General features: G+C 39.7%; 2 protein-coding genes across 4 annotated transcripts in view; one reads left to right on the forward strand and one right to left on the reverse strand.

The window, feature by feature from the left end:
• PLAC9 (placenta specific 9) overlaps positions 1-3,129 on the reverse strand; it is a 13,967-nt gene extending 10,838 nt beyond the window's left edge. Inside the window, exon 1 of the mRNA XM_026855298.1 lies at positions 2,657-3,129. Within this exon, the coding sequence (XP_026711099.1) occupies positions 2,657-2,714 (58 nt within the window). The 5' untranslated portion in view covers positions 2,715-3,129. The remainder of the gene's footprint in view (positions 1-2,656) is intronic.
• An 11,237-nt stretch (positions 3,130-14,366) lies between these two features.
• The window catches only part of LOC113483363 (putative threonine dehydratase), a 32,793-nt gene continuing 21,293 nt past the window's right edge, over positions 14,367-25,866 (forward strand). Inside the window, exons 1-3 of one of the 3 annotated variants that reach the window (XM_026854874.1) lie at positions 18,141-18,169; positions 18,978-19,004; positions 22,152-22,494. In XM_026854874.1, the coding sequence (XP_026710675.1) occupies positions 18,156-18,169; positions 18,978-19,004; positions 22,152-22,494 (384 nt within the window). In that variant the 5' untranslated portion in view covers positions 18,141-18,155. The other 2 variants (XM_026854873.1, XM_026854872.1) reach the window with 2 other exon arrangements.

Below are 25,866 nucleotides of genomic sequence, written 5' to 3' on the forward strand. Positions count from 1 at the left end.
TACATACATACATACATACATACATACTAGATCTTGTCGTTCATGGCCAAGACTCACAACTGCTTCAACCAGAGCAGATCAGCTGCGTTTATAAATACAGTTGCATCCTGCAGATGAACAGCAAGAGTTCTATATTTCTAAACTCCTGACTTTTTTTGAGTTTGATATTAATCTTTCTTTACACATGGAGGTTACAAAGCCTACAGAATTTAGTTAATTCCTTTTAACTAAATATAAAAAGAGTTTTACAGATGTATACAAACTGTAAAAAGGCTCACGTCTGTGCAGAACACCTCTCTTCAGATGCATCATAGTCTTAAGAAACACACCTACATCTGGGTACACTTTGTCGTGACTAACATTTTCTCCTTCCTTGTTGGAGCTCTGAGATGAGTGTTTGCAAAGACTGTAATCCTTGTATTGGAGACAATAATGCTGTTAGGTTTCTATAATGACAGAAGATACCTATAACCTGGGGTATAGGTTAAACCGCTACCAGTTTATTAGCAGAGAAATGGGAGTCCAAGTCTGGTTTAAGATAGGATATCTCTCATAAATTTTTATTGTGGATTTAATTCTACAATGCAGTAATTTAACCTCCTGGAGGCGAAACACTGTTCTGTGAGAAAGCAAATGGTCAATTTTGGGCAAAAGTAAGCTGTTCTGAAGGGATTTTTTTTTCTCTTCGACTTCTAGACAGTGGTCTAGCTTATAGATCTTCTAAGCTTTGATATCGCATGTGTATATCAAAGGATCCAAAATATTCTGAGAAGTCATATTACGTTAGATGAATGAAGAAAAACATTCTTATGCTTGGTTTACTTTAACTTGTAGTTAAAACCAGAGGAAACTTCTGTTTAAAAAAATCATGCCACAGTGTTTGCTCAACTAAATGGAGCATGTCAGCAGGGACAGTCTGCGTGCCAGTTACTTGTTTACCTGAGGACTCCAGGTCACCACTCTGCGGTGCATAAACATGTAGCAAAGATTTCACTCAAAACAATTTGCCAGGAGGTTTTTGTAAGCATGGAAACACATTTACATGGGGCAGGTATTGAATGCTCTGGTGCCCCAGGCTACCTTGTATGCTATATTTGTGAGCCCCCCACAAACTAACCCAGTAACAACAGCAAAAAACTAGAAACTGCGACCATTAGGCACGAGCACATGGTTGCACCAGCTTCTCCTCCTGCTCTGTTTGAAGGCTGACCTCTATGAGTACGAGATTGGTCATATTAATGGCTGAATTGAAACATAAATTCTCCTTTGGCCAATTCCAAACCATTTTTAAGAGGAACCCATGGGCATTGGGAGGGAGGATCTGTAAGGAAATCAAAAGTTAGATTCCCTGACTGAAAGGTAGCAAAGGGAATGTGGAGATGACTGTTTTAAGCCTGTCAGCCAGCCAGCGTACTTCCCTGGCTATAGCAGACACAAAATTGCCCATCTTACATAAAGCACATGATTGAGACAGTGAAAATGATTCCCTGACTGAGTAGCTACCACCTGACATGATACTGGCTCCTAGTCTCCACTGCGGTTACTATTCAAGTACTGTTCTATTTAGCTGGATTTTAATCTGTATTTATTAATGATTTCAGCTTAAAACCATATTTTTAGGGGAATAAACAAAAACGTTCTTCCATCCTTTTATTTTTTCTTCTTCAATTTCACAATTTTTTTGTGAAGCTTGCAAAACTCACAGGATGCTAGTGAGTATTTGTGGAGTTAGAGTGCCCTTGCTGGGGTATTGATATTTCAGTTCATCACTGATAAACATTACAAGGAGTTGGGTGGGAGGGAGGGAATCAGGGCAGGGAAAAGTGACGAGGAGTTAGGGGCAGAAGGGACTAACATTTTTTTTCAGCAAATGTTTTGGTTGTGATGGAAACTTATTACCCTGCTGTGAAATACAAACACTGTGTTGTTGAGAAGTAAGAGCAGAGGGAAAAGAAAGCTGGGCCTCAGCTAGCAGAAAACACGTCATACAAACAGGCTGGGAAGCCAGGTTTGTGGTTACACAGGGACTGTAAACTCTCAAACTAGCCAAACTGAATAGCTTTCAGTCACACTGTCAGCTACGATGTGATTATGGGTTATTCCAGCACAAATCTGTTGTTAATGACATAAAATTCAGATGTGAGTTTATCAGATGTTCTGTTTTACACTCCCAAGGCATTTGCAGAAGGCATTATGTGCCTCAAAATCTCAGGAATAAGTAATCCAAAGCAGAAGAGAAAATAATATGGTGCTGTTACCAGTAAATCTAAAAAGAAGGATTTGAATAAAGGAAAATCTTTCTTTAGTCACCTTTGATCTCATTTATGGGAGGATTACTGGGTATGTTAATAAGATTGCCAGAACAGTAATTATGGAGGTGAGGGGCACTGGCTGCAGCACTTGAATGTGGTTCTAAATTTCTGAAAATAGTGATAGCATGTCCCTTGAAGTGAAAAATCTCTACCAAAGTGATATGCCTCCAGGACAGACTTTAATGGCACAAAAATTGAGTTTTTCCTATTAAAACCAGTATTCTCACAGAATTTTGACCTGTACCTGTGTCACCTTCATATAAACCCCATAGAGTAACCACTTCTTTACCTCCCCCTCCCACCCCCCACAAAGGCTCTGACCATTCAAGCACGGAATCACTTACCTAAGAGATCTTGCTCCTGCAGAACTAAAATAAATGCCAGCACCCAAAGGAAAAGCATGGTTTTAGCCTCTCCAAGCTCTGCTGTAGTCCTGGTGGAGAGCCCTGCAGGCTCTCTCCCCGACTTCTCATCAACTGCTCCGTCCAGCCGTTTGTGCTGAGGTTTAGCCAGAGTTAGGAGGAAATATGCCCAGGCTGAGCCAAGATTCTTGAGCTGTTCTATTCTGCTTCCCTCCTTTTAAAAAACACCCTTCCAGCTCCACACAAAGTCCAGTTACCCAGGAAGGCTGGCAGTGATCCAATCTCCCCAAAGTTATTTTTTTTACCCTTGTATTTATTTATGCAGACTACAACTGGAATGTGCTGAAGAGCTTTGGATCCTGTAAATACAGCAAGTGGGGCAAGAAAAGGAAGGGAGAAAGGAGGAGGAAGGGGTGCTGGATGTTTCTTTCCCGGTAGGATTTCTTCTAGGGCGGGGAAAGCAGGGACACTGGAAAACACAGTATCTTCAGATCTTGTGAGCTTACAGGGCTTTTTCCACTATTTTTTCATTTTGAAGATTACAGAAACATTCTTTTGTGGGCAGTATGAAGCATGACAGTGTTGTGGGAGGTGGCAACTGTCTGTGGTGCTTTATGTTTGAACGGTATCATAGGAGCTCCTGAGGACTCATCTGAGCTCTTTTCAGTTTGGCAGGTTTTTGAGCTATGTTAGACTTGGTAATATCATGTGTAAAAATAGCGCCGTTAATGGTATGTGTGATTTTTAGCAGGATCTTAATTAAATGCTAATTGTTTGTCTTGAGGGTTCATGGGTGCTGACTGGGTAAGTGCCAGTCTTTGACTCCAATAGACTGGTGTTCAGAAACTTAAGGTATCTCCTTCCTGGTATTGTTCCTCATATTCATTTAAGTTTAGTTACCTTTTTTCAAACTAATGCAAGTAAAGGTGAAAGGCCATTAAGGTTTCCTACTTAATCCTAAAGGCCATTGTCCAGGATCAACAGTGTTCTAACTGTTGAAAATAAAAACGTGCAAACTAAAACAGATTTCCTTAGTCTTTACCACCTCTCTAGTAGTCAGAAAAACAAGTTATTCAAATAAGATATCTGAAAGTGAGCCTGTAGAGGTGCTGTCATGGAGTTCAAAGTATAATCATCCTCAGTGATTTCCAAATCAAGTTAGATTGTAAGGGCAATTAGAAGCTGAAATAGCTCAGTAATAAAGACTCTGTGATTTGAATTTAGCTGATAACTGCCTTGAAGCACTGAGCAAAACAGGGCACAACCACCTCGGTATATATTGAGCCTTCAGGGCTGGTTCTAGTTAAAGCTAATATTTTTATGAAATAAAAATGAAATTGACCATGAGAGAGTGGCAGTGTTTTTCTGGGTGTTTGGCTTAAATCACTATGTAGTAATACTGCAATTTTTATGAATTCTTGTTTTGAGAATAAATCTAATCATTTCTGCTGAAAATTACATCAATTTTAGTTTTGCTGTGAACGGGTCTTTAAAGAGGAACTGTGACAGGTAACTACATCCACTTTTTTATTCTGTGTTTGAATATGAGAGGCTGATGTGGTAGGCTGTGATTTTTAAAGTGAGAGATTACCTGTGTGTTGCCTGCGCTTTGGAGAGAGGAGACTGAGAGGCAAAAGAAGAATATTTATGAATAGTTGGCTGCTGTTTTCTGAATGTGTTTGTCCTTTGCCTTTGTCCTTCCTTAAGTAGAATCACCCAATGCATTCTCTGTTTTGCAAAGGGAGCCTGTTCTTTGATGCTTCTTTGAATGATCTCTGCTGTCCTCTGTACTGCACTGTTAAAAAGTGATTAACATTCATTGAATCAGTTTTCAACACACTATAAAAAATAATAGAATTTCCATTCCAGACCACCTTTGCTGAGGTTACTTACCCCCTTTTTACAGCACATTTCCTTGAGGCTCCTCCTAAATTGCTCTCAGGCTCCTGGAACAGTTCAGTCCCTCCCAAGGCACTTGCTGCTTATTTTTACATATCGTGTTATGTTTGACCATAGTGAGGTGCTGGTCTGATACCCGTGGAGAACTAAACAAAATAGTGACAATTTTCTCTAGTATCATACTCCAGGGGTTGTTTCGTTCTCCAGGGGTAATGAGAGAAGCTCTTCACTATAGGGGAATGCAGCCAGAAAGAATACTTCTGCCCCAGTGGGATTTTGTTTTTCAGTAGGACTACCTGTCCTGGGAATTTTGATGACCTTGGTTAATTACCTAAGATTACTTTTGGCATTTATAAATACTCAGAATGAAACTACAGATTAAGACAATTTAACTAGCAACATGCGGTACAAATAATTTAGGGTGTGTGACAGAAATAATTAAAGTGCAAAGTAGATTTTTTTCAGTGGAAGACAGAATATTTGAGAGCAGCAGAAAGACTATGATACAAACCTGTTTATCTTCTGAAAAGTTAGTCAGTAACTGGTCACCATCAGAGAAAGCATTCTTCAGAATATTCATCTTGAAATGTCCATATATGAGAATATAATGAGATCATATGAATATAGGTTTGCACAAATTCCAGCTGTTGAGTTGTTCTCAAGATACCAGCAGCCAAAAAAAGCATACCAGCAAATAGGGATGTGAATTTTTGCCAGCAGGCAGTCTGGTGAAAGCAAGAGCAAACGTAAGAATTAAGACTATTTTGGGAGTGGGTTTTATGTACAGTCTTTCTTTATCTCTTGAACCAGTCAAATGCTTGGCAAAAGCAATAAATAAGTGTACAGTGATCCCACTGAGTGCATATGGAGAAGGAACAGAATTAAAAAAGGATATTTGTTGGCAGAGGACATACGTGCCTTGTGAGAAAGATCATACTGTTAATGGGCATGAAATCCTGCAGCATGAGCTGACAGAGGATATAGCTGGGCATACACTTGGCAAAAATTGGAGTGTGCTATACTGCAGTCCCTTGGGACTTCAAGTGAGACAGAGAAAATTAAGTGGAGCTTACTTCAGGGAACAAAACTATGGTAGAAAACCCATCCTTGTAGGGAGAGAAAAGTGTCTTATGCTGAATAGGAGGAAATAGAATAATTTCTATCCTGGATTTAACAGTGGTAGATGATGAAATCAGTGCAAGGTTCATATGTCCTGCCTACCTGCCCCTGGGAGATTTGTGTCCATTAGGGACTATGGATATTCTTTGGGCTCTCATCACAAGCTTAGTGTCTGCTAGCTGCTCATGACCAAAAGTTCTGGCTACTTGGAGGCTGTTGAACACCTTATTTAAAATGAGGCTTGGTTGGTGATCCTTTAAGAAGAGGTCAGTTATTTTCACTCAGTTTACTCAGTTTCCAGCTGCTGGGTTGAAGCAGTAGTTGGATAGATGTGACAGCAGAATTTTGTTACTTGCAGAGGTTGATTTCCACAGAGCAGGTATGCAGATCTCTGATCCAGCCTTCTTCAAAACAATATGTTTTGTACTATGCCTAAAGCCAACAGTGAGTCAGCTGCAGGAATTGACTCTCCTGTGTCATCTTGGTGCCAACACACTAGGCTGGATTCTGTTTGCTAGCATTAGGTAAGCATCTGATGGCTTCAGGCTGTTGTGCATCTGTGGCTTCAGCTTCCTGAGTAATCATCTGTGAGGAAACTGAATCAGAAATCTGAAGGAATGGGTGGGTCACATGGATTATTAGTGAACAATGTTGTTGGTTTTGTATTTTTAATCAGTTGTTAGATCCTTTTGTTTGACAGATTTCTTGCATTTTATGAAGCCTGGCCATGCCTCATGAAATATGGTATGTGATGTGCCATTTTAAAGAAAAGAAAACTTTGTTCTAACAAAGCTGGATTAATTGTATTCTCAGCTAAATTAGTGACTCAGGAATAGACTCTTGACTCCCAGTCCTGTATTGCTCACATGGTGATCTGATAATATGTGCTATATTTTCTATTACAGAAGCAGCATCCCTTTGCTATTGTGACTTTATGTCCACCCATTTGAGTCACATAAGAATGTGAAATAGATCTGTGAGTCTATGGCAGATAATATTCTAGAAAATAATGCTCATGGGGGAAGTACTTGATTATTCCCAAATTAGCATTACTCAGCTAGTGTCTTTCGCAGATCAGTATGGCAAACCACGCCAGTTAAATGAGATAATTATTTGAAACTGGGCCAACATTTTCATCCTGTGAAGAGGCAACTAATATCTGAGAAGGTATTCATCTGTTGAATAGCACCTTGCTGAACATGAGTCATGACAAACAGCAATAAAGCAGGGGTCTGTGTTACTTAACATCTGTGTACCTTTCTCCATTAGGCAATGCATCAGCCATGTATACAAAGCCTTAGAATACAGGTAATATTAGCCATATGAGGGACTTGTGAAGTGGAGATATCTAATAAAACAGAGAAACAGCTGGAAATAAATCCTATTTTCAATTTCTAGTCAGCATATTCCCCTTTCCTCTTAATTACCACAAGGTCATGGACAGATGCAAAGCAAAGAATGACTTGCCAGAGAGAGAAGCCAAGCTAATCATTCCACTGCCATTCCTCTGAAAATTTACAGTACATGTATTATTTTACAGCTAATGTAGTAAAATTCCCAGGTTAAGACTCCTTTTAAAATACATTTGTTGGAGGGAATATAGTACTGTAGCAGGATGGTAGTAGTTCCTTTGTTATTACAGACACCTCACATCTTTAACTGCAATTTTTCTTTAAGCATGCTTCCAGCATATGCTCCTAGGCAGAGACTGAACAAGAATGTGTATGAATTTTTTCATCCTGCTGACTGCATAGTTAATCATATGGCAGATCTTGTCCAACAAGATTCCCCAACAGTACAGCTAGCGATTACTGTATGGTACTGGCTTCTTGCTTCTATAATTCCAGCTGCAAAACTGCATTAAAAGACTTTCATAATGCCACTATTTAATAGGAGAATTTGTGGTGGTTGCCATAGGGAATGGGAAGAGAAGTGGCCATGAAAAAATTTCTGTTGATCCAAGACATGAAAGACCTTGTGAGAGTATGAACGAATTAACAAGATTAGCATGAACCACAAGCTCTGGAGGCAGTGCATTAATTCAGATTGTTAGAAAACAGATGTGAACTCTGGATTCTTGTCCTCCACTCCTTATTTTGAATGTTTTTCTAATGAGTTCCTTGAAGTATGATTGGTTCCATAGGTGTTTATGTGGTAGGTTGATGCTGGTTACACCTGCTATTAGTTTGCTGCATCTTCATGAATATTTTAGTTAGCATTAAGGGTAAAAAAAAAAGTCCTTGAAGGAAATCAGGATAGCATGGATGATGTTTCTAATGCCAGATTTTAAGACATCCTATCTTGCTTTAAGACACTGGTTGGCTCTAAGCATACTAAAATATCTGTTACAATACTCCGTCCAGATGTAGTAAAATTATCTATCCCAACTGTTCTTTAATTCAGCCCCCCCACTGGAACTCATTACAAGAATAACAGAAATATTATTTCTTAATTCAGATATTAATCTATGTAAATTTTAATTCTGTAAGTGCTTTCTGTTTTTTCTTTCTTGGATACTACTTTTTGCCATCTACACAATAATGAAAGGATACTTTTCTGTTTCACTGCCATGACTATCTAAGGTCTCTTCTAATGAACATTGAGAAAAGAGGAAGTAGAAGATTAGAGGATAAAAAACATGGAAGGGGAATGGAGGGCTTATTGCATGTGTTCAAGGAATAAGCATCAGAAGTGAGGATAAAGAAGTCATGTGAATTATCAGATGCTATGAATAATTCCAAGGTAATCTCTCTTTTTTTAAACTATCTTTAGGAAAGTGAATTAAAGAAGCTGATAGGAGAAGAGCCTGTGGTTTGAATTTAAAAGAAATCACCCCAGTCCAGGGTGCGGGAAGTGTTCTGCTGGTGTTAGATACTAAGACCAGGAAACAATCCCTGCGGGGGACTTGATTGTGCAGCCTTGATGGAGTCGGTGGAAAGAGAGCATAGGGCCGGGCAGAGAGGAGGTGAGGTGGCCAGGAGCAGCCCAGCAGAAGGGAAGGGGAAAGAGTGCAGGGAGCAGGCTGGCTAAAGTGGGTAGACACCACTTGGCAGCAAGGGTGCTGCCTCACGATGATGTGGTCTATTTCTGGCTGAGTGGCCATCAGGCTCCCACAGGAGCCACTCTGTCTTCTACCCCATCTTTGACTCAGGCAGCTCCTTCTTTTTGCTATTTTCACAATGGCAGTTGACAAAGCTGAGAGCTGGGCTGGGCACAGCCTAGATGAGCTGATCTCCAGTACAGCGTGAACTGCAACCCAGAGTTCAGGGTTTTAATTAGAAGCAGCAGAAGGGGAGGGAGGAGGATTTAGGTCAGTGAGAGTCTAGGCCAAAGTAACAGACTCCAAACTGTTACGTACTTGACCTTGAGCTTGTTTAGGTTGGCAGGGAAGCAGAGGAGGTATAAATACTGATGCTGAGAGGAGCTGGTGTGTGGCATCCCAGCAAACTATTTATTTCATCAGAAACCATCATCTGTTCCTCACTGCTGTTGTATATCTAAGAAGTGATGTCTCAAACATCTTCGAAAGCTTTTTGAGCCTCTGAAAGCATTGTGGAGCAGTTAATCTACAGACTGGCAAATCAGAATCCCTTTGACTAAGTCTGTAAAAAACTATCTGTGTTTCAGCTCACATCTGCTTCTCATTTGGATGCTTGCTGATTTTTGTTAGTGAAAATAAAGGTAATGATTACATTAGTACTTTGAAATTATATGGTGCCTCTGGGATGTTCTAATGCTGCCTGAAATAGCAGAAGGTGAAGCTGTCAATCACAGTTGCTGTGCTGTGCACAGACAAACTAATACATCTCTTCAGGGATTCACTGTATGGGCTTCAGACAGTGCACCTTTCCTTTTAATGTGAACACAGCCGTGTGACCAATGCTTTAGACCTAGAATGGCAAAAAGCCGTTTACAGTCAGTGATAACATAAGGCATATCATGTTACCGAGAGATATCTAGATGCAGTCTTTGCTAATTAATATAATTTTTTCAGGTGTATTTGAATCGATTATTTTATATTTTCATCCATCTACAATGCTAATTTACTGCCTCAGCATGATTAATAATTTTATCCTGCAACTTGAAATTCAGATAAACAGGAAATAAAATCATAGAATAGCTTGGATTGGAAAGGACCTTTAAAGGTTATTTAGTCCAACTGAGCTAAATATCCCAAATCGCAATGCAAAATGTTTTACTGGTTCCTGTAAGTTATTTAGTCTCAATAGTAGAGTGTACATTTTTTTGTAACAGCAAAGCACGAGCTTTGTGATGCAGTTCCCGTTTTTTTCTCAGCTGTTGACATGTATTGGTTCAGCATCTTAGAATTAGAGATCTGACAGATATAAATCCTATTTTGAGAAGATAATTTTTGGACCTCTAATGTAAAGTTTTGCTCTGTGTCTTGAGAAATAGCTAATCCTTTCTGCAAAATGTTTACCTGATAAACAAATGTTGTCTGTCCCACACAGTAACTTTACACAAAGCACACTAAGGCTTCCCTCTAGCCTCTTGTGCCACAGTTATGTTCCTCAAATTGATGCCTGTCCTTTCTCTCAGCCACTACAAAATATAGCTCAAGGAAGCCAGATCGGTTTCCACTGATTTCAATCTACTGTATTGGTCTTTTCTCAGATCCCTAAAGATAACAAACAAGAACATGACATTTCATTGCCATGGGTCAGCTGATATCTGATATAGGAACAGTGGGGGCTGAAACTCTGGTCTGCTTTATAAATATTGATTTATGCAGATACTGAGTTGGAAGTGAAATTAGTATGTTAAATTAGAAGGAAATGTAAAGCATTTTGGTGTCTATTCCTTCTTTTTTTGGGGTGTTTTGGTTTTGGTTTTTTTTTTTTTTTAGATTGGCAATCCTTTTTGAATTGTCTATATTTATTTATCCATGCTGATTATTATAGTGGCTTACCACCACATTTGCATTGATACATTGCATAATTCTAAATTACCGTTTTGGTTTCCTGTGTTGCTACTTCCTGAACAACTTTTATTATTTTTCTTGGCTTAACTGCAGACTGTCTCCACCCTCTTTCCTTCTGCAGCTGATCAAGTTCTGCATAGAATTCTCTGCTTTGGATAGACTATCACTTCCCACCCATGCTGTTCTCACTGAGGTTGGAAATGTTACTAATTTTATTTAGTGTGGGTAAAAACTTGGCTAACCCTTCAAAACCATCTTTCAAGTCCTGTACTTCAATGAAGTCTTTATTTACAATGGTAATAGCTATTTCTCCCATTACTGTCTAAACTGAGTTTTCTCTGGTTACAAGAGAATGAAGCACTGTTTTCCATTTTCACAGCAAAATGGCCCTATTTTAATTTTGGGAAAAAAGCAGCGTAGCCTTGTTTTGAAGGTTTACTAGGAAAAGCAGCAGCTGCCACTTTGCACATTGTGCTATCTTTTAATGGCTTTTGTGCCAGGGACTGAGGGAGGGAGGGAGGCAGGCAATCGTGTACAACCTGATGAATGTAAAACTTATTCTGAAACGGATTTTCCACTTCTTTCCTGTCGTCATCCTTGATCTTACACACTAGCACATGAGCACTGAATTTCAATCCTTTCCCTTGATTGAAGTACTTTGGACTCAAAATTATCTAAGTAAAAGATAATATTATATGATGATGTGCATAAAAACACTTCTCAAGAATTGCCATTTCAGATTTATACAGTAGATGGTTTTACTGAGGTCTCAGGTATGCCTAAAACTGTGCAGATGTGAATTATGATTACCTTGCACAAACACAAAAAGTGTGAGTGGTAGCAGTATGGAAGATGTAAATAAAACATTTAGAAAGCTATACAGCACTGCAGCGGGCGGAGGAAGCAAGCAGCCAATTCAATGTGAATGATAGAGCAAGCTTCAACTTTATTGAAAGAAATCACACCTTATATAAGCACTCTACAATAATCATGCATACTACTCACAAATCTATTGGATAGATGTAAAAAGCTACATTATAATATCCCAGCCCCTTGTGGCATTTCAGGTATGCATAACATCTTCCTTCTTCTGGTCTGCTTCTTTCCCAGGGCTGTTTTTTTTAGTCACCCTCAAGGCCATAATGTGCCACAACTTCTCTCTTTGTTATCATAACAGTCCTTGTTAGCATCACTGTACGCTGGGTTTTTCCCTCTGTTTACCTCAGGTGGCTGCGACCAGTTCCTGCAGGGAGCTATGGCCTTGCTCTCTGCAAGCGGTTCTCCAACACAGCACTACTGAGGCACTGGCTTTCTTCCCTTTCTTTCCCACCAAAGTGCAGCTGTGAGGAGGTAGGAAACGCTAGATTTGAAAAGAAGTGTGATCTGGAGTCCTGTAACTTAGTCAAAGGTAAAAGGTAGTTTCTCCTTCTTGAGTTAGTTGTGTTTTTCAAAGCACTGTGAACAGGTTTGGAAATGGCTACATTAAATTATTCAAGGTCATGGTTTAAGAGAAGTAAGAAAACATTTTTTTGAAGAGTTTGAGTTATTTGGAAGTTAGGTAATGGGTGTCCAAATAGGCTATAGCTCAGATTAAATCAATGCAAAAGGCACAGAAAAGTCAACCCCATCCTATCCCAGGAGATTGCATTCTGCTGGGAGAGTTCTGGTTTTTGGACAGCAACAGCAGATATGACAACTCCTGCTAATAATTGCATGAGTAAAGACAAAGGGAATAAATAGAAATTTCCTGGAGAAGCAATATTAGGAAGAAGTAGGAACAGCAAATAAACTTCCTAGATGAAGGTGACTGAGTTATTTAAAGGGTTCAAGTAACAACAGGGAGGTGTCTTAGAGAAAACACACAGATACTAAAAAACTGCATGTGAAAGGTGACAAAATCCAGTTGCTCTAGAAGGACAAAGCAGGACTGCTCTACAGCCATCCTCTCTGCACAGATAGTGAAGGTGGATACACGAAGTGATGGACAAAATGCAAGAAACTTGTAAGGACAATAAAGTTTAGCGGGCAAGAATGAAAGGAAAATACATCTAATAATTGTTTAACCACTTCTCTCTCATTAATGAAATAAACAGCTCAGAAAATGGTCATAGTTAACTTACAGCAATTAACAGTGATGCAGTACCTTCTAAGATACCGCACAGTCAGCATTTCCAGCACACACTTAGGTAAGGGCTTTGAAGGAATGTTTGACATGTGCGTAAATCTACAGCAGAAGTTTCCAAATATCCGTCTTCCCTAGTGGGCTGCTTGTTTGTGAGTGTTTTAGGACAGCAACTCACTGTTTCATGTACTTCTGTCCTGAAACCACTTGTTGAATTTGTTTCTAACTGATTGGTCAGGAGGTCCAAAACCACTTTTACTGGTTTTGCGTGGTCTACAAATTCTGATCACAGATCAGGGCTTCATTATGTGAGGAGCTGATTTTATGTGAAGACTTGAGTGCATTGGTCTGAACTCCGAGACACCTGAAAGCTGGTCATTGTGACTTTCACTGCTATTAAGTTCCCTTTCTTACTCACTGTTGCACTTCAGGCATGTTATAAGCAAAGTACTAACTCTACCCGCCTTCTCTCTGTGCTTGGAGGCACCAGTGAATTTGTCCTGAACTTTGCTCTGGATGAGCTGCGAGTGCTTATGCAGCCAACTGCCTTTTTGTCTTTTTGCTTCTGGCAGCAGTGTGCTGCTGGGTTGAGGTCATGTGTAGCATGTGCCACCTCCATAACCTGCACATCCACTGTCTGGAAAGGGAAGGATAAAGAGGTTTTGGGTGGGATAGACAGGAAAAATGGCAAATCTGGTCTTCATCTGTACTGATGTAGTCACGGAAACATGGACCTGTCTGCCATGCCAGTGTGGGGAAGGCTCCACTAGCATAGCTCAGAGTTTCCTAGAGATCCCGGAAGACTATTTGATCATTTATTCTGACTCTCCCATGTAAAGCAGATTATAGTGTTTCTCACGGTACTCTGTGAGGAGGGTTAGGTCACCACTTGGGTTAGATTTTACAGTGTGCCCGTTCTGTGTCTTGGAGGTTAGGATTTCATACATTGTCAGCAGAAAGCAGAGGGTACTGAGGGGCCACTGATACCTGGAAAGGGACACCTGGTCAGTCCCAGAACAGCCTGGAACCTGCACTCCATCAGGGCTGTATTCTGGAGGAGAGGAACCACAGAAGGACCTCCTGCTCCTATCCCCACTGCACAGCCATTCTGCCATCTAGAAAAATGGCACTGGCTTTGCTAACACTCTCTGAGGACAATAAACAACAGATCTAGATGGGGTTTTTTAATCTGTTGCAGTCTTTTCCCTAGATAATATTTTTCTTTTCTAGCTGTATGATCTGGGTATGTCTGGTTTTCTGCTACAAGGACTTGTGCCAAGACCTAGATGAAGTAATTGGTCTCCTCTGTGCCTCAGTCATGAAGACCCATGTCCCTTGGTGATGCCTTGAAGGATATCTTCGGGTGACTCAGCCACCACAAAAAAGGCATCCCTTTCTTTCTGCTGCTGCCTACCCAAGTCAGTGCCGTTAAATTGTAACCCCTACAGCAGGTCTATATCATGCTCCACAGCTAAGCAGTAAGTAACTAAAGCTTCAAGTGTCCTGCTAACAGTGTCATTCAAACATAATCCAGTCCCTGACTCAAATTGACAAGGACAGGTTGGCCTCTGAAATAATCTCTTTAAATAGCAGCAGCCATTTCTCTCAAAGGCACTTTCCTCCCCCCACCAGCGCTTGGAGAGCTGCTTACAGCACATCGCCCAGTATTTCCCACCCAGGCATTGCAGGGCTGGCACTTCTCACAGGCAAGTGTGTCCCCAGCCCGCAGTCTCCCAGCTTTCCTTTGCACTGGGAATTACAATGAATTTTGCAGCACAGTTTCTCTACTCCAGGGTGTTAAAAAACAGAAGTCCCAGGGACCACTCCAGGGAAGATGAAGACTACGATCCTTTCTGGCAAAGGTTGGAGAATATTGCTGTCTGACTTAGAGCTAGAGCTCTCCTTGCTCCTCCTCAGGGCTCATGGTCAGCCCACAGGGTCCACCCAGGGCCAGGCCCACGGACATGAGAACCCCTGGACCCCTCTTGCCTCCTTATGGTGTCGTAGTTGGAGTTTTGCTTCACCTCATTGTTTATTTAGTCGCTATGCTGTATAGGTAATGATTTCATTTTCCTTTCCTTACTTTCTTTAAAAAAAAAAAAAAAAAAAGGAAATTGTTCTTGTGGGTATGAGTTACTCTTGCAGTCATTCACTATAAGCAGTGGAGACTTGAATACTTTAAGCCTGTGGAGTTCAGCTTTTTTATTTCTTCATGAGTATGGGGTTAGAAAAAACCCTAGACAAGCCTTTGGACTGCTAAAAATTTATCTTGGGATAGCCTGTGTCAGATCCTGTTATTACAAGTGTTCTGTGGTTGTCTTTGTTATGGTGCTTATAGTTTTCTTGAATTCCTGTTTTCAAGCTTGGATGGTGCAGACAATTTAGGAGACATCTAGTGCCCTTGCATAGCAACCAGCTGAGGCATGTGCACCCATGTGGCATGGTTTTGTTTGCACAACCTCACTCTTAACTTTTATAGTAGCTGATTTTTTCCCCCAATTTTATGATCTCAACACTGCTGGCAAGATCACAACTTGGTGTTGCCAGATGCAGTATAAACAAGGGGCAATTTTTATTTCCTGTATCCTGACAATAGTCAAAGATATTGGTAATGTTTAAAACATAAATAGTTTCAGAGGGATCAATGCTGTTAATAAAACCTTATGGAACACCAAAGGGGAAGACAAGATCCCAGTTTGGCATTGAAGAAATGCCTTGCCTGAAGTCATACATGGTGCGATATGTTCTGAGAATCTTAAACCATTCCTTTCATTTTACAGGACCACTCTTGCATCTGGTTTGGGTTATGCTGTTTGTTCTTTAAATGAATTATGAATATACATTAATCACCAGAGAATCTCTAAACAGAATACATTTAATTTAAAGAGGAAAAAAGTTTAATTACTTGAAGAGTTTTTACTGCCAAACTGTGTGTAGTGTTGGGTGGTGATCATTTGACATTTACAGCTGTGAATGTCCTGTAAGAAATGCTTAGAGGGATGGGTCTATTTGAGGGACACTTGGAAGGTGTTGAAGAAGAGATAACCAAAAGGGGTGACCTTCTGAGCTCTTCTTGCTTTCCGATTACTTTTCTCATGTTATCTGTTTAGCAGCTGACATCCAGTTGCCATTGCCAGCAGTAAGCACTGACATTTTCATAGTGGATACTGAAGGCTGGCAATGGATTATGACCACAGATGAAGGCAGATATAATACTAGGATCAGGCTCTGGTAAATCTGACTTACTGAAAGAAAGGAGATATTTTATCAGAAGTGATAATGCAGTTTGGTTGTTCCCTGCATGAGCCTGAGCTTTCTTTGCATTTGTTGCTGGTGTAACGTCACAGGGTATTGTCAGACCTTTATACAGTGAGTAGAGTTATAAATGCCCACTCAATCTCCAGGCTTGGTTGTTATGTACCTATCTGTGCTGGATGGTCACAGTGCAGACATCCCTTAACATTTGTGTCATACAAACTAGTAACTGAGCCCCAATCTCTTTGTCTTTAGAACACACTGATAAGTAGTCCTGCTACGAACTTCCTGCAGGAAACAGGCAAGTTACTCGAGCTGTCTGTGTCCCAGTTTCTATTAATAAAGTTGAGTTCATATTTACTGACTTGGTCTTTCTGTTTAGGCGGAGATGTTGGTGACATGATTTAGGAACAATAATTTTGCTTAGGGTTTGGGTATCTAAATTTCCATCCTGTAATTGCCACTAGTTGGAGAGATACAGTCTCAGATGGGTGTTTCTAAGTACTAATATTATACAAAGTAATGGTAATTCGATAAAGTAATGTTCAAGTGAAGTATTGTCTTTGATCTGTTTTAACTGTATTGTCAAAGAGAGATCTAGCATCCCTTCTCCTGGAGTAATTCTTCTTCTCTCCAGAGAATTACAGGGTGACAAGTAAACTTTCACCCTGTAATTCTCTGGAGGACACTCAAGACACTGTACAGTGCAGTAACCTAGAATAACTAGCAGTGAAGATGACCTCTGTTATGATACTTCTTGCCATTTGTATGTCAGCAAGCCTCGATTTTTCTGTATATTCTCTTTCATAAAGACTGCTTGCACAGCTGCTGAGGTGCTCTTAAGAATTGCTGTCATTGCAACATATGGATGTGTTTGGGGAGGGCAGGGACAATAGTAGAAGAGGACTTGGGATGGAACATGAACGTTTAGGAGCTACTGGGAAAGGGGATTGCAGCAAACAGGGAAAGTATCAGAGGGGTGTGGAAGGCTCAGGCATCTGGAAGGGCCAGAGGAGATGGGGCTGGGTGCATGGAATCGGAAGGATTAATGGAGCTGTGGATATTCCAAGTAAAAGCGGGATTTGGATGAGGGAATGGGCCCTCTCTGTCATATCCTGGGACTGTGTCTTTCTCACTCTTTTGAGAGGAGATCCCAGCCCTAGTTGCATCTCAGTCATAAGTCAAGCAGACTGCTGCCTGCAGCAGGTTGCTCCCCCTGCCTCACCCCTGCCCCCGTACATGACCCATCTCTGCACAGCACTTTGAAGAGTAAGGCAGAAGTGACTTTAAAGGGGGTCACTTTTCACTGTAATAAGTATTCCGAACTTGCAGGTGTAAGATCTGAGTCCATTTATCCAGAAAGCAAATGGCAAGTATGTATAAAACTGTATCTTACCAGTGTCTTTTGCTCAGTGTTCTCTAGGAAGATGTTCAGGGAACCTGAAGATGATGGCAGCATGTAAATATAAGCTAAAGAACCCCCTATCCCTCAAGCATTAAAAAAGAATTAAATAAAAAACTCACATACAGAGAACATGTGCATATGTCTGTATTTGTCCTGATGAGTTAGTTACAGACTAGCCCCAATCTTGGGATGGTTTGAAGTGGTATTCAAGCATAACACTTTGCCAGTTTGCACTATGCCACTGATCAGTCCAAGTTAAGTGGACTTTGACATTCCTGATATGGTATAGACCTGTAAGGGTGCTAAAATACTCTACAGAACTTGTACTGTGCTGTCAGTCCCTCTTCATGGTGAGTGTGTTTCATCGTGAATGCAGATGATAAAAACTGCTGTAGAAATGACAAAGAAATGCCAAGTTTTCAGTCTTATACTAAAATTTCTTTGCCTTCTGTGACACTTGAATTTCTACCTGTGAAGCAGTGCAGTAACATGTATGTACATCCATAATTTCAACTTTATTTCTGCCTCAAAATGTGTTGTTGTGACTCATTTAGTAAGAGGTGTAAAAGATGCCAAATGGTCCAAATGCTGACATTGGGTATGTCTGCAAATCAAAATGGCAGCACTGGGTGAGACCAAAGAGCTGTCTACTTCTGCGTTTTCTCTGTAGTGGTGGCCAGTAACAGAAGCTTGGAGAAAAATAAAAGTCACTTTAGATGCTTTCTCTTCGTATGCTTTCATGGAGTCTGTCAAGTAAGTGCTTAGGGGTTTCCTGAATCACAGTGATTCTTCAGTGATGTGTTTATTGGTTACTATTAGACCTACCTCCATATAGCTGCACAATCTTTTTAGGAACCCGTTTACCTCATTGTCGTTCATAGCATCCTGTGGCAATGAGTTCTGCTAGCTATTTATTTCCTGTAAGAAGGGAACTTTTATATTTTTTTGCCTGATACTTTCATAGGATGTCCCCCTAACATTTATACTGGGAGAAACAGCAACTAATCCTTCCTGGACATCTGTGAGTTTGTAGATTTTTTTTTTTTCTCCTTCAGTTTTAGAAGCTGAAGAGATCCAGCGTGTCAGTTTAATCTGTTTAGTTTGCTTCATGGATCCTGAGGAAAGCAGTCAGCATGTGCTTCATCTGATGGGGACTTGTAATTGTCCCATCATTGCAGGTTAACTGCGTGGTCATTTCTTTCTCCTTGTAACAAAAGAAACAGTTGTGGTCTTTAGGTTTAGTATGTACTGCTACTGTGTTTTAGCTTCCCAAAAGTATTTTTGTTGGGTTTATTAATTTTACTTTATTAATATTACTGTTTTTCCAAACTTATTTTCCCCATTGTTATTTAACGATGAAAATTATAAGTATATGCAAGAAAACAAATTTGAAACAGAAAAATCATTAATTCTGAGTTGTTACTTTTTATCATTCTAAGAGTACATTTCTTTGAGACTTTAAACTATGTCAAGCTATCTGCTTAAACAAATGATAATTTTTCCATTTCTGTAATTACTCATGGAATGTCTGCATACAGATCTTCTCTTTTATTTTTTTCAGTTATGCTGAAGAGCTGTTCTTGAAAAAGTAGGTTTATAAACTGTATTTGCATGTTTGCTTTTACTAATCACTTTGAAGTTAAAATGTCATAATTTATAACCATGTAACAAAGTTTGCCAGCTGAATATTTGTTTTATGGCTGGAAATAAACAGACTTTTTAATGAAAACTTTCCTAGGCATACTCCAAAAAAGGAAAAGCAATCCATCTGAGAGGAGCAATGTTTTATAACGTTGGAGTTTGTATTTATATTGGCTCAGATTTGTATCTAGTGGGCACGATCACTAGAACAGGGGCCATATTTTGTTACTGCTCACAAGATGTCACGTGCTGTCTTCCTGTGAGCACTTGCATTCTTTGCCTGGTTTTACTGTTCCTGCAGAAGAAATTCATACTGAGGTAGTCTACACCAAGCATACAAACTGTGTTTTATGAGAGAAATGTATCTGACCCACCAGGGTTATTGTTTGTGATGGATTATCAAACCTCAACTCACTGTTTACCATGTGTGTGACACACCCATGAGGGTTTTATAGGGAAAAAATTAATTCACTAGTGTAAATGAAAAGTAGAATCATAGAAGGAGAATAACTTTTATCTGAAATAAATATATACAGTACATACATGTACATGATATTCCTTGGGTAATGTTGACCTTTCAGATGCAAATGAATGATAGTTTCCATATTAAATGTTGAGATGTGCTTTAAACATATCTCAAGCTTGAGAAACCTACACATATTTTACAGCTGTTTGACTTTTTGTCTTTTTTCCCAGTGGTCATAAGGTGTTGTCTCCCTCCGAGTCCTGACTAGATGAGAGTTGTGCTGCAGGTCAAGGACTGAGAATCTGATTTACTTCCCTCCTTTGTTCTGCTAGAGAAAGAAAATTGAAGATTAGGGCCAAAAATCAGGATCCCATTTTAGTGTCTCTGTTTGCACATAAAAATATTTGATGGCACTAGTGTGGTGAGGCATTTCCCCGTAGTTTGTACGTTCTAACAGAATTCTCATTCATCAATGGACTTTCTGTGGTCATCTTTGGCTGGGGTTTTTTATGGGCTTGTTGTAGTTCATTGCAGCAGATGTAAAGAAAAAGTATGAATTTACCTCCTATCTCAAATATCGGTCAGAAAAAAAATACTGACCTAGAAAAATCACAGATTTTTATCTACCTATGTATTTTACCTTACATATACTCTTTTAACTCATTGCCAGTATAAGAAATTTCATTCATTGCTAATGCTTGCTAAACGTTTTAGATAATATGTTTAGAGAAAATATGTATATGTTCTTCTCTTTCTGGAATGGTTAGAGGCTACTGTGATATGGAAAATGGGGTTTTTGGGGGGCGATCTGGTCTCTTAGATGATGATAGCTGTTGTTTATGCCAGGGGCTGTGTTGTAACAAGTTTGTGGAAAGGCAGTCAGATCTGATTCTCATTTTTGCATTAAGCTAACTAATATGCATGAGAACTAACACTGGAAGCTTAACATCTTTATGAAGTGTTCCAACCCTCTAACCCCAAAGGAGCAGAAATGCAGAGAAGTGTGGAATAGAGCTACTTGATAATCTATTTAATTTGAAGGCAGAATGCCTGCTGTTTTACCAGCTTTAAGATAAGGTTTTGGGAAAATATTTTAAATCACAAGTTTCAACATAAACAAGTTATAAATGTGTAAATACTTTATTTATCTTAGAAAATTCTCATTAATTTTGGAGAGAGAAGAACTTGCTACAAAAATTGTCCTTTTTTGTCTCCTGTGAGGATATACAGAACGGTTGATGCTACTAGTAGATTACTTGATTGAAATAACAAAACCTTTTATGTTGCCCATATTGTTATGTGAAGTCCTCAGTGAAACAACTGGAAGCGTAATAGGAGGCAGAGCTACTGGCAAAGATTACTAGGACCACAAAAAAAAACCAGATGACTGCCAAAAATGGGGCAATTGCTCAAAAAGCAGCTGTCTCTAAATATTTTTTAATTCTTTTTGGAAATTATTACAGTACACATTACAGTGATGATCACTGCTGTAAAACTAGGGGAACACTTCCTTTAGCCAGCCCTGCTGATGAATAACTGCATAATTTAAATCCAATGTATTCTATGAAAATGGTAAATATTTTTTGCTGGAGATGATGGTGAAATCTCTGACATAATTTAATATGTATATTTTTAGAAAATGTTTCTTCCAAATAGATTAATATTGAGTCCTTCATGTAGAGGGGCTTATACCTTCTGTGTAATTATAGCCACAAACCAGGAGTGATATTGGCTCTTTTCCAAAGCACTGGTCTTTTGCTTAATGCTCCTTTTTCCACACATTACTCTCCAATTTCCAAGAATACCTATAAGTTTTACATTTATTTGTTAGCAGAGCTGCAAAATCCTAAACTATATTATTGCTTGTGAACTCCTGAACACTGGACCAGACAGTAAGGCAGTTGAGGGAAAACTGGTAAATTTTTGTAGAAGTGTTGTCCCTCTAAAGTTTCTTGTGGAAGGAGGTTTGTGTGTCATCACGGTGTTGTCTTATCTACAGGTATTTTTATTTGTGAAGTGTTAACTCGGAAATCAGGAGACCTTTAGCTCTGCAGTAGGATGTAATTGTTATCCCTTATCAAAGTAATTTTCTTCCTGTCATGAGGCAATTGACAACTGTCAAGAGTATGCTCTGCAAGTATGGAAGAGCAAAGAAGCAGACCTCTTGTGTACAACATAATGACATTTGTTACTGCTATTAATAGTATTAGGGAATGCTCTACAGCAGCTATTTGCTTTTTTTTGAAACACATGGAGTTGCATATAGCAAATACAATTCCAGTTATTCCAAAATTTCTGGAAGTACTGAACTGGGATCATTGCTGATTGAGACTGAATATCAAGAAAGGACTGGCTGCCCAGACAATATATATTATATCTTTCTTATTTGCTTGGGTATGACAGTTACCCATTTTGTCCATGTGCCAGGTTATCTGTGCCTTTTCTAAAAGCTGGCTAGTTACAGTAGCTTTCAATCCACCTACAAGATAAGCTAATATGACAGTAATAACTCAGTTTGCCTATCTGAGGCTTTCAAAAAGCAGCTGAGATGTGCATCCTTCTTAAACAATAAATGTCAAGCCTTTAATCATCCAAGCTTTCCTAACAAGTTTCTTTATTTGCTTTTAGGGATGACAATAAAATAAAGAAACAAGATTCCCCAGCACTTTGTGATCTTCACTGTTGTAAGGATGAGCCAGTAAGAAATGGCCTTATTGGGCAGAAGCCACCCTCTATCAGCCCTGAGAGACTGAAAGATTTTGGTGAGGACGATTACCTGAATGGGGATGTGAAGACCTGGGAAATGAAGATAGTGAACCGTAACGAGGAGTTACTTAGGGATGCCTTTTCCCGCATCCCTCAGTCAAGCAGTAGGACCAGCCTGTCAAGCTGTAACAAGCTGATTCGATTTGAAGATATTAGTGCAGCAGCTTTCAAAATCCAGTGCGGTGTTCAGAAAACCCCATGCATGGTAGGGAGTTTGCATTCTCTCAGTATTTCTTTTGTTTTCTTTATAAAACTTGATCAGAAGTGAATGAAGAGTATGTGTGAGCTCTAGATAGATATGTGTAAGATGACTCATGTTCATATTTAGTTTTCTTCTTACTTAAATCCTTAAAGATTGCAGTGATCTGTAAACAAAGGATAAACCACATTAGGCATAGACTTAATGCACTGGGGTATTATGCTCCTGGTGAAAAACTCTTGCTACAAGGAAACTGAGTTGGAGATGGTGGACTACCAGTGTTTGGGTAAGCAGTCTTGTGGGAGGGTCTGATTTGGAACAAACTCTCATATTTGGAGCATTTGAAGGTACAGATTTTCCTTCCTAGCCTGGCCAATCTGGCAAGGCTGGACATGTTCTGTAACCAGGTGGTTCTGCCACATGTGTCTTCAACAAAACAAGAACATTAAGATATACACACACATATATGCACCTATTGAACAGTCTAGGTGTGAAAATGACTGAGACATTCCCATAAATGTACAAGAATTTGCTAAAGCATAAGAGAAGTACAATGACACATTATTTCATTTGTAATGTATTTCTACTGTTGTGAGCTCTTCATGAAGGCTGTTGTAGGCACTCACTCTATGGCTAATCTCTTCCTTTCCCTTCAGTGGGTCAAAAGACTGTCTTTGCCAAGTGGTAATTCATAGCAGCAGCAGCCACAAATCACTCTCTCGATGAATCCCTTGCTCCCTGTTGCTGACCCGGGTCACCCCACCAGCCTCACTGGCTGTGGATTGTTTTTGCTGGCCTTGACAGGGAAAGGAACTTTCATGTCTAACATGGGGTTAACAGTCCCTGGAGCAAAGTGGTTGGGTCTGCAAGGTGCAGAAAATCTCCTTATTCCCAGATGGAGCCTGCTGATCCAGAGACATCATAATTATTTTGGTGGGGTTTTTTTTAGCTTAGATTTCCTAAAACAACTTCAGCATACCATTGAAGAAGTGTGTCTTGTGACAGAGAGAATAATACAAGGCCATTTGGGGCTGTAAGGTGGCACAAAAAACTTGCAGGGTAGTGTTGTCCAAAGTGCAGGGAGTAAAACTGAATGCACTTTACATTCATATGCTGCCTGTTCAGTGACTGAGAAGTAATCCATCCTGCCAGCTGTACCTGGATTTCCTTTCAGCGTGGAAAAGTTGGCTTGTTTGGGAATGTGGAGGGAGTGGGCAAACATATGTGCAGCATGGGTGGTCAAGGGCACAGGGCCTGGGTGAACAGAGGGAGTGTACCAAACTCTGCACATTCCATCATTTGTCACTCTGACTGTCATGCTTGAGAGCACAGTCAGTGGTCTAGACAGAACTGTCAATCTTGTCAATCTCTGCTTTTGTGGAGAGACTGCCCCAGGAAGATTTGCATGTATATTGCAGGTAGCGAGCACTGCGCTTCTCTGTAGTTGACAACTCTGGTCATATCTGTTAGATGGGTTAATCTTGCTGCACAAAGGTAGGTCAGTGGGCAGGGAGAGTGTCAGGGCTTAATTTGGAAAGCAGAACTAGCTAGCTCCGTACCCTTTGATAGCCTGGATCATCCTTTCCCTGCAGCTCATGGTGTCGTGCACTTCTGTCAAACCAGTAAAGTCTATCTCAACTCCATCCCCTGAGCTGTGTCTTTGCTCACAACACATCCTAATGTAGGAAAAGGTGACACTGCACCACTGAGTTCATCTTCTGCTCCTGCCGGCTTCTGTATAATACCAAACTTTTCATAAACTGATAGTGCTCCTGCTCACAAGTACTGAAGCTCTCTTTGGCTAATTCACACCATTTGTTCTTGGGCAGCTCTGCCTCTCAATTTACATAGTTCCTTTCTCTTGGGTGTCCCTGGCAGATTTATGCAACATCCCCTTTCTGCATTTACTGTGGCAAGCCAAACAGGCTGGCTTTCTTTAGTCTCTTTTAATGAACTGTGCTTTTGGGATGATCAGAATAGTGGAAAGCCTATATCCCCACTTGTTTTAGTGTGAAAATAGACCACGTCTGTTGCTATTCAAAATAATATTCCTGCAGAAGTCATTAGTATATGTTTCAAGCACTTACTCAAAAGGAAAGTATTGAAAGTAGAAAGGTGTCAAGAACAACACTGATAATCTTTATTTCAATTCATTGCTGAGATGTAAGAGCCCTTTTCAGGGACATTTGTTTGGATTTAAAAACCAAGCATGGCTATAATCCATTCAGTTAATTGAATGGAGAAATCACTTTACAGGAGGATTCCTAACCTGCAAGTAAGACCATGGAGGGAACATTCTGAATCCTTATTCAGGAGTTTGCCTGGAGCTGAGATATGGCGTCATGAGTGATTGTAACAGATGTTATAGAGGTAGTGAGTATAGGACAAGGAATTAGCATTAAAATGGGCTTTTAGTTGGTTACTGATGTAAGAGCTTTAAGGGTCATTTTGTGGTAACTTTGTGGATGCCAAATGGAGGCTGTGCTGTGTGTTGTACATTAGACACAGAATCTGTAGTCCCTAGGTAAGATCACAGGGTCAAAAGGTAAAAACTTGGAGGCTGGTTCAATGAGTCTTACCAGGCCACACATCAGGTCAGTACAGCTGAAAATAGCACTGACAACCTCCTTTGTTAGAAGCAATTGCTATATTTAGGCTACATGGAAAAAAGCCTCAGTTAAAGGAAGCATAAAAAGGCAATCTAAAGAGTTAAAATATTGAGTATCAGAATTAAAGAAAAAAAAAAAATCTCAAGTACACCACCTCTGTGGTAAAGACATTTTAAATGTGGGAGATTTAGCAACTTTATAAATCACAGGATTCATCTCCTTAAATCCTTTTTCTCATTGTTCACTCTAGAATCCAAGATGCTCTACAAAACCAAAAATTATAAAACCAGAATGGTATGTGAAGAACCAGTGTTTCTTGTCTAGTGTTCTTGTTCTGTTTTGCATAGGCATTCTTCATAGATTAGGCTGTTTAGGATATAAACTATTATCCTATTAGTGTACTAAGCACTTTCCATTCTTTCAGTTCTGCAGCCAAATTTGCAAAGGAGCAGCAATTGGTAGCTCCTATTGCAGGATATTCAGAAGCAAAATAGAAAATCTGGCCCCATCTCTGGGTGAGGAATTTAACATATGCTTGTAAATCCACTAAATAAGCCTTGAAACATTAATCTGAAATATTTAAATGTATACCTTAAAGCAAGTATCTGTTTCCAATATATTTATTTTATATAAATGCATTTTGGAAGTCTCACAGTCTGAAAAATATCAGTACATATTACTATGTACACTGTACATGACACCACCAGATACTTTTTGAGATAAATATTTTAAATATATTGTCATGCTGTCTTTTAATCTATCTCTCTTT

Source organism: Athene cunicularia (assembly GCF_003259725.1).
Source record: "Athene cunicularia isolate RWA chromosome 9 unlocalized genomic scaffold, athCun1 chr9_part1, whole genome shotgun sequence".
NCBI lineage: Eukaryota > Metazoa > Chordata > Aves > Strigiformes > Strigidae > Athene > Athene cunicularia.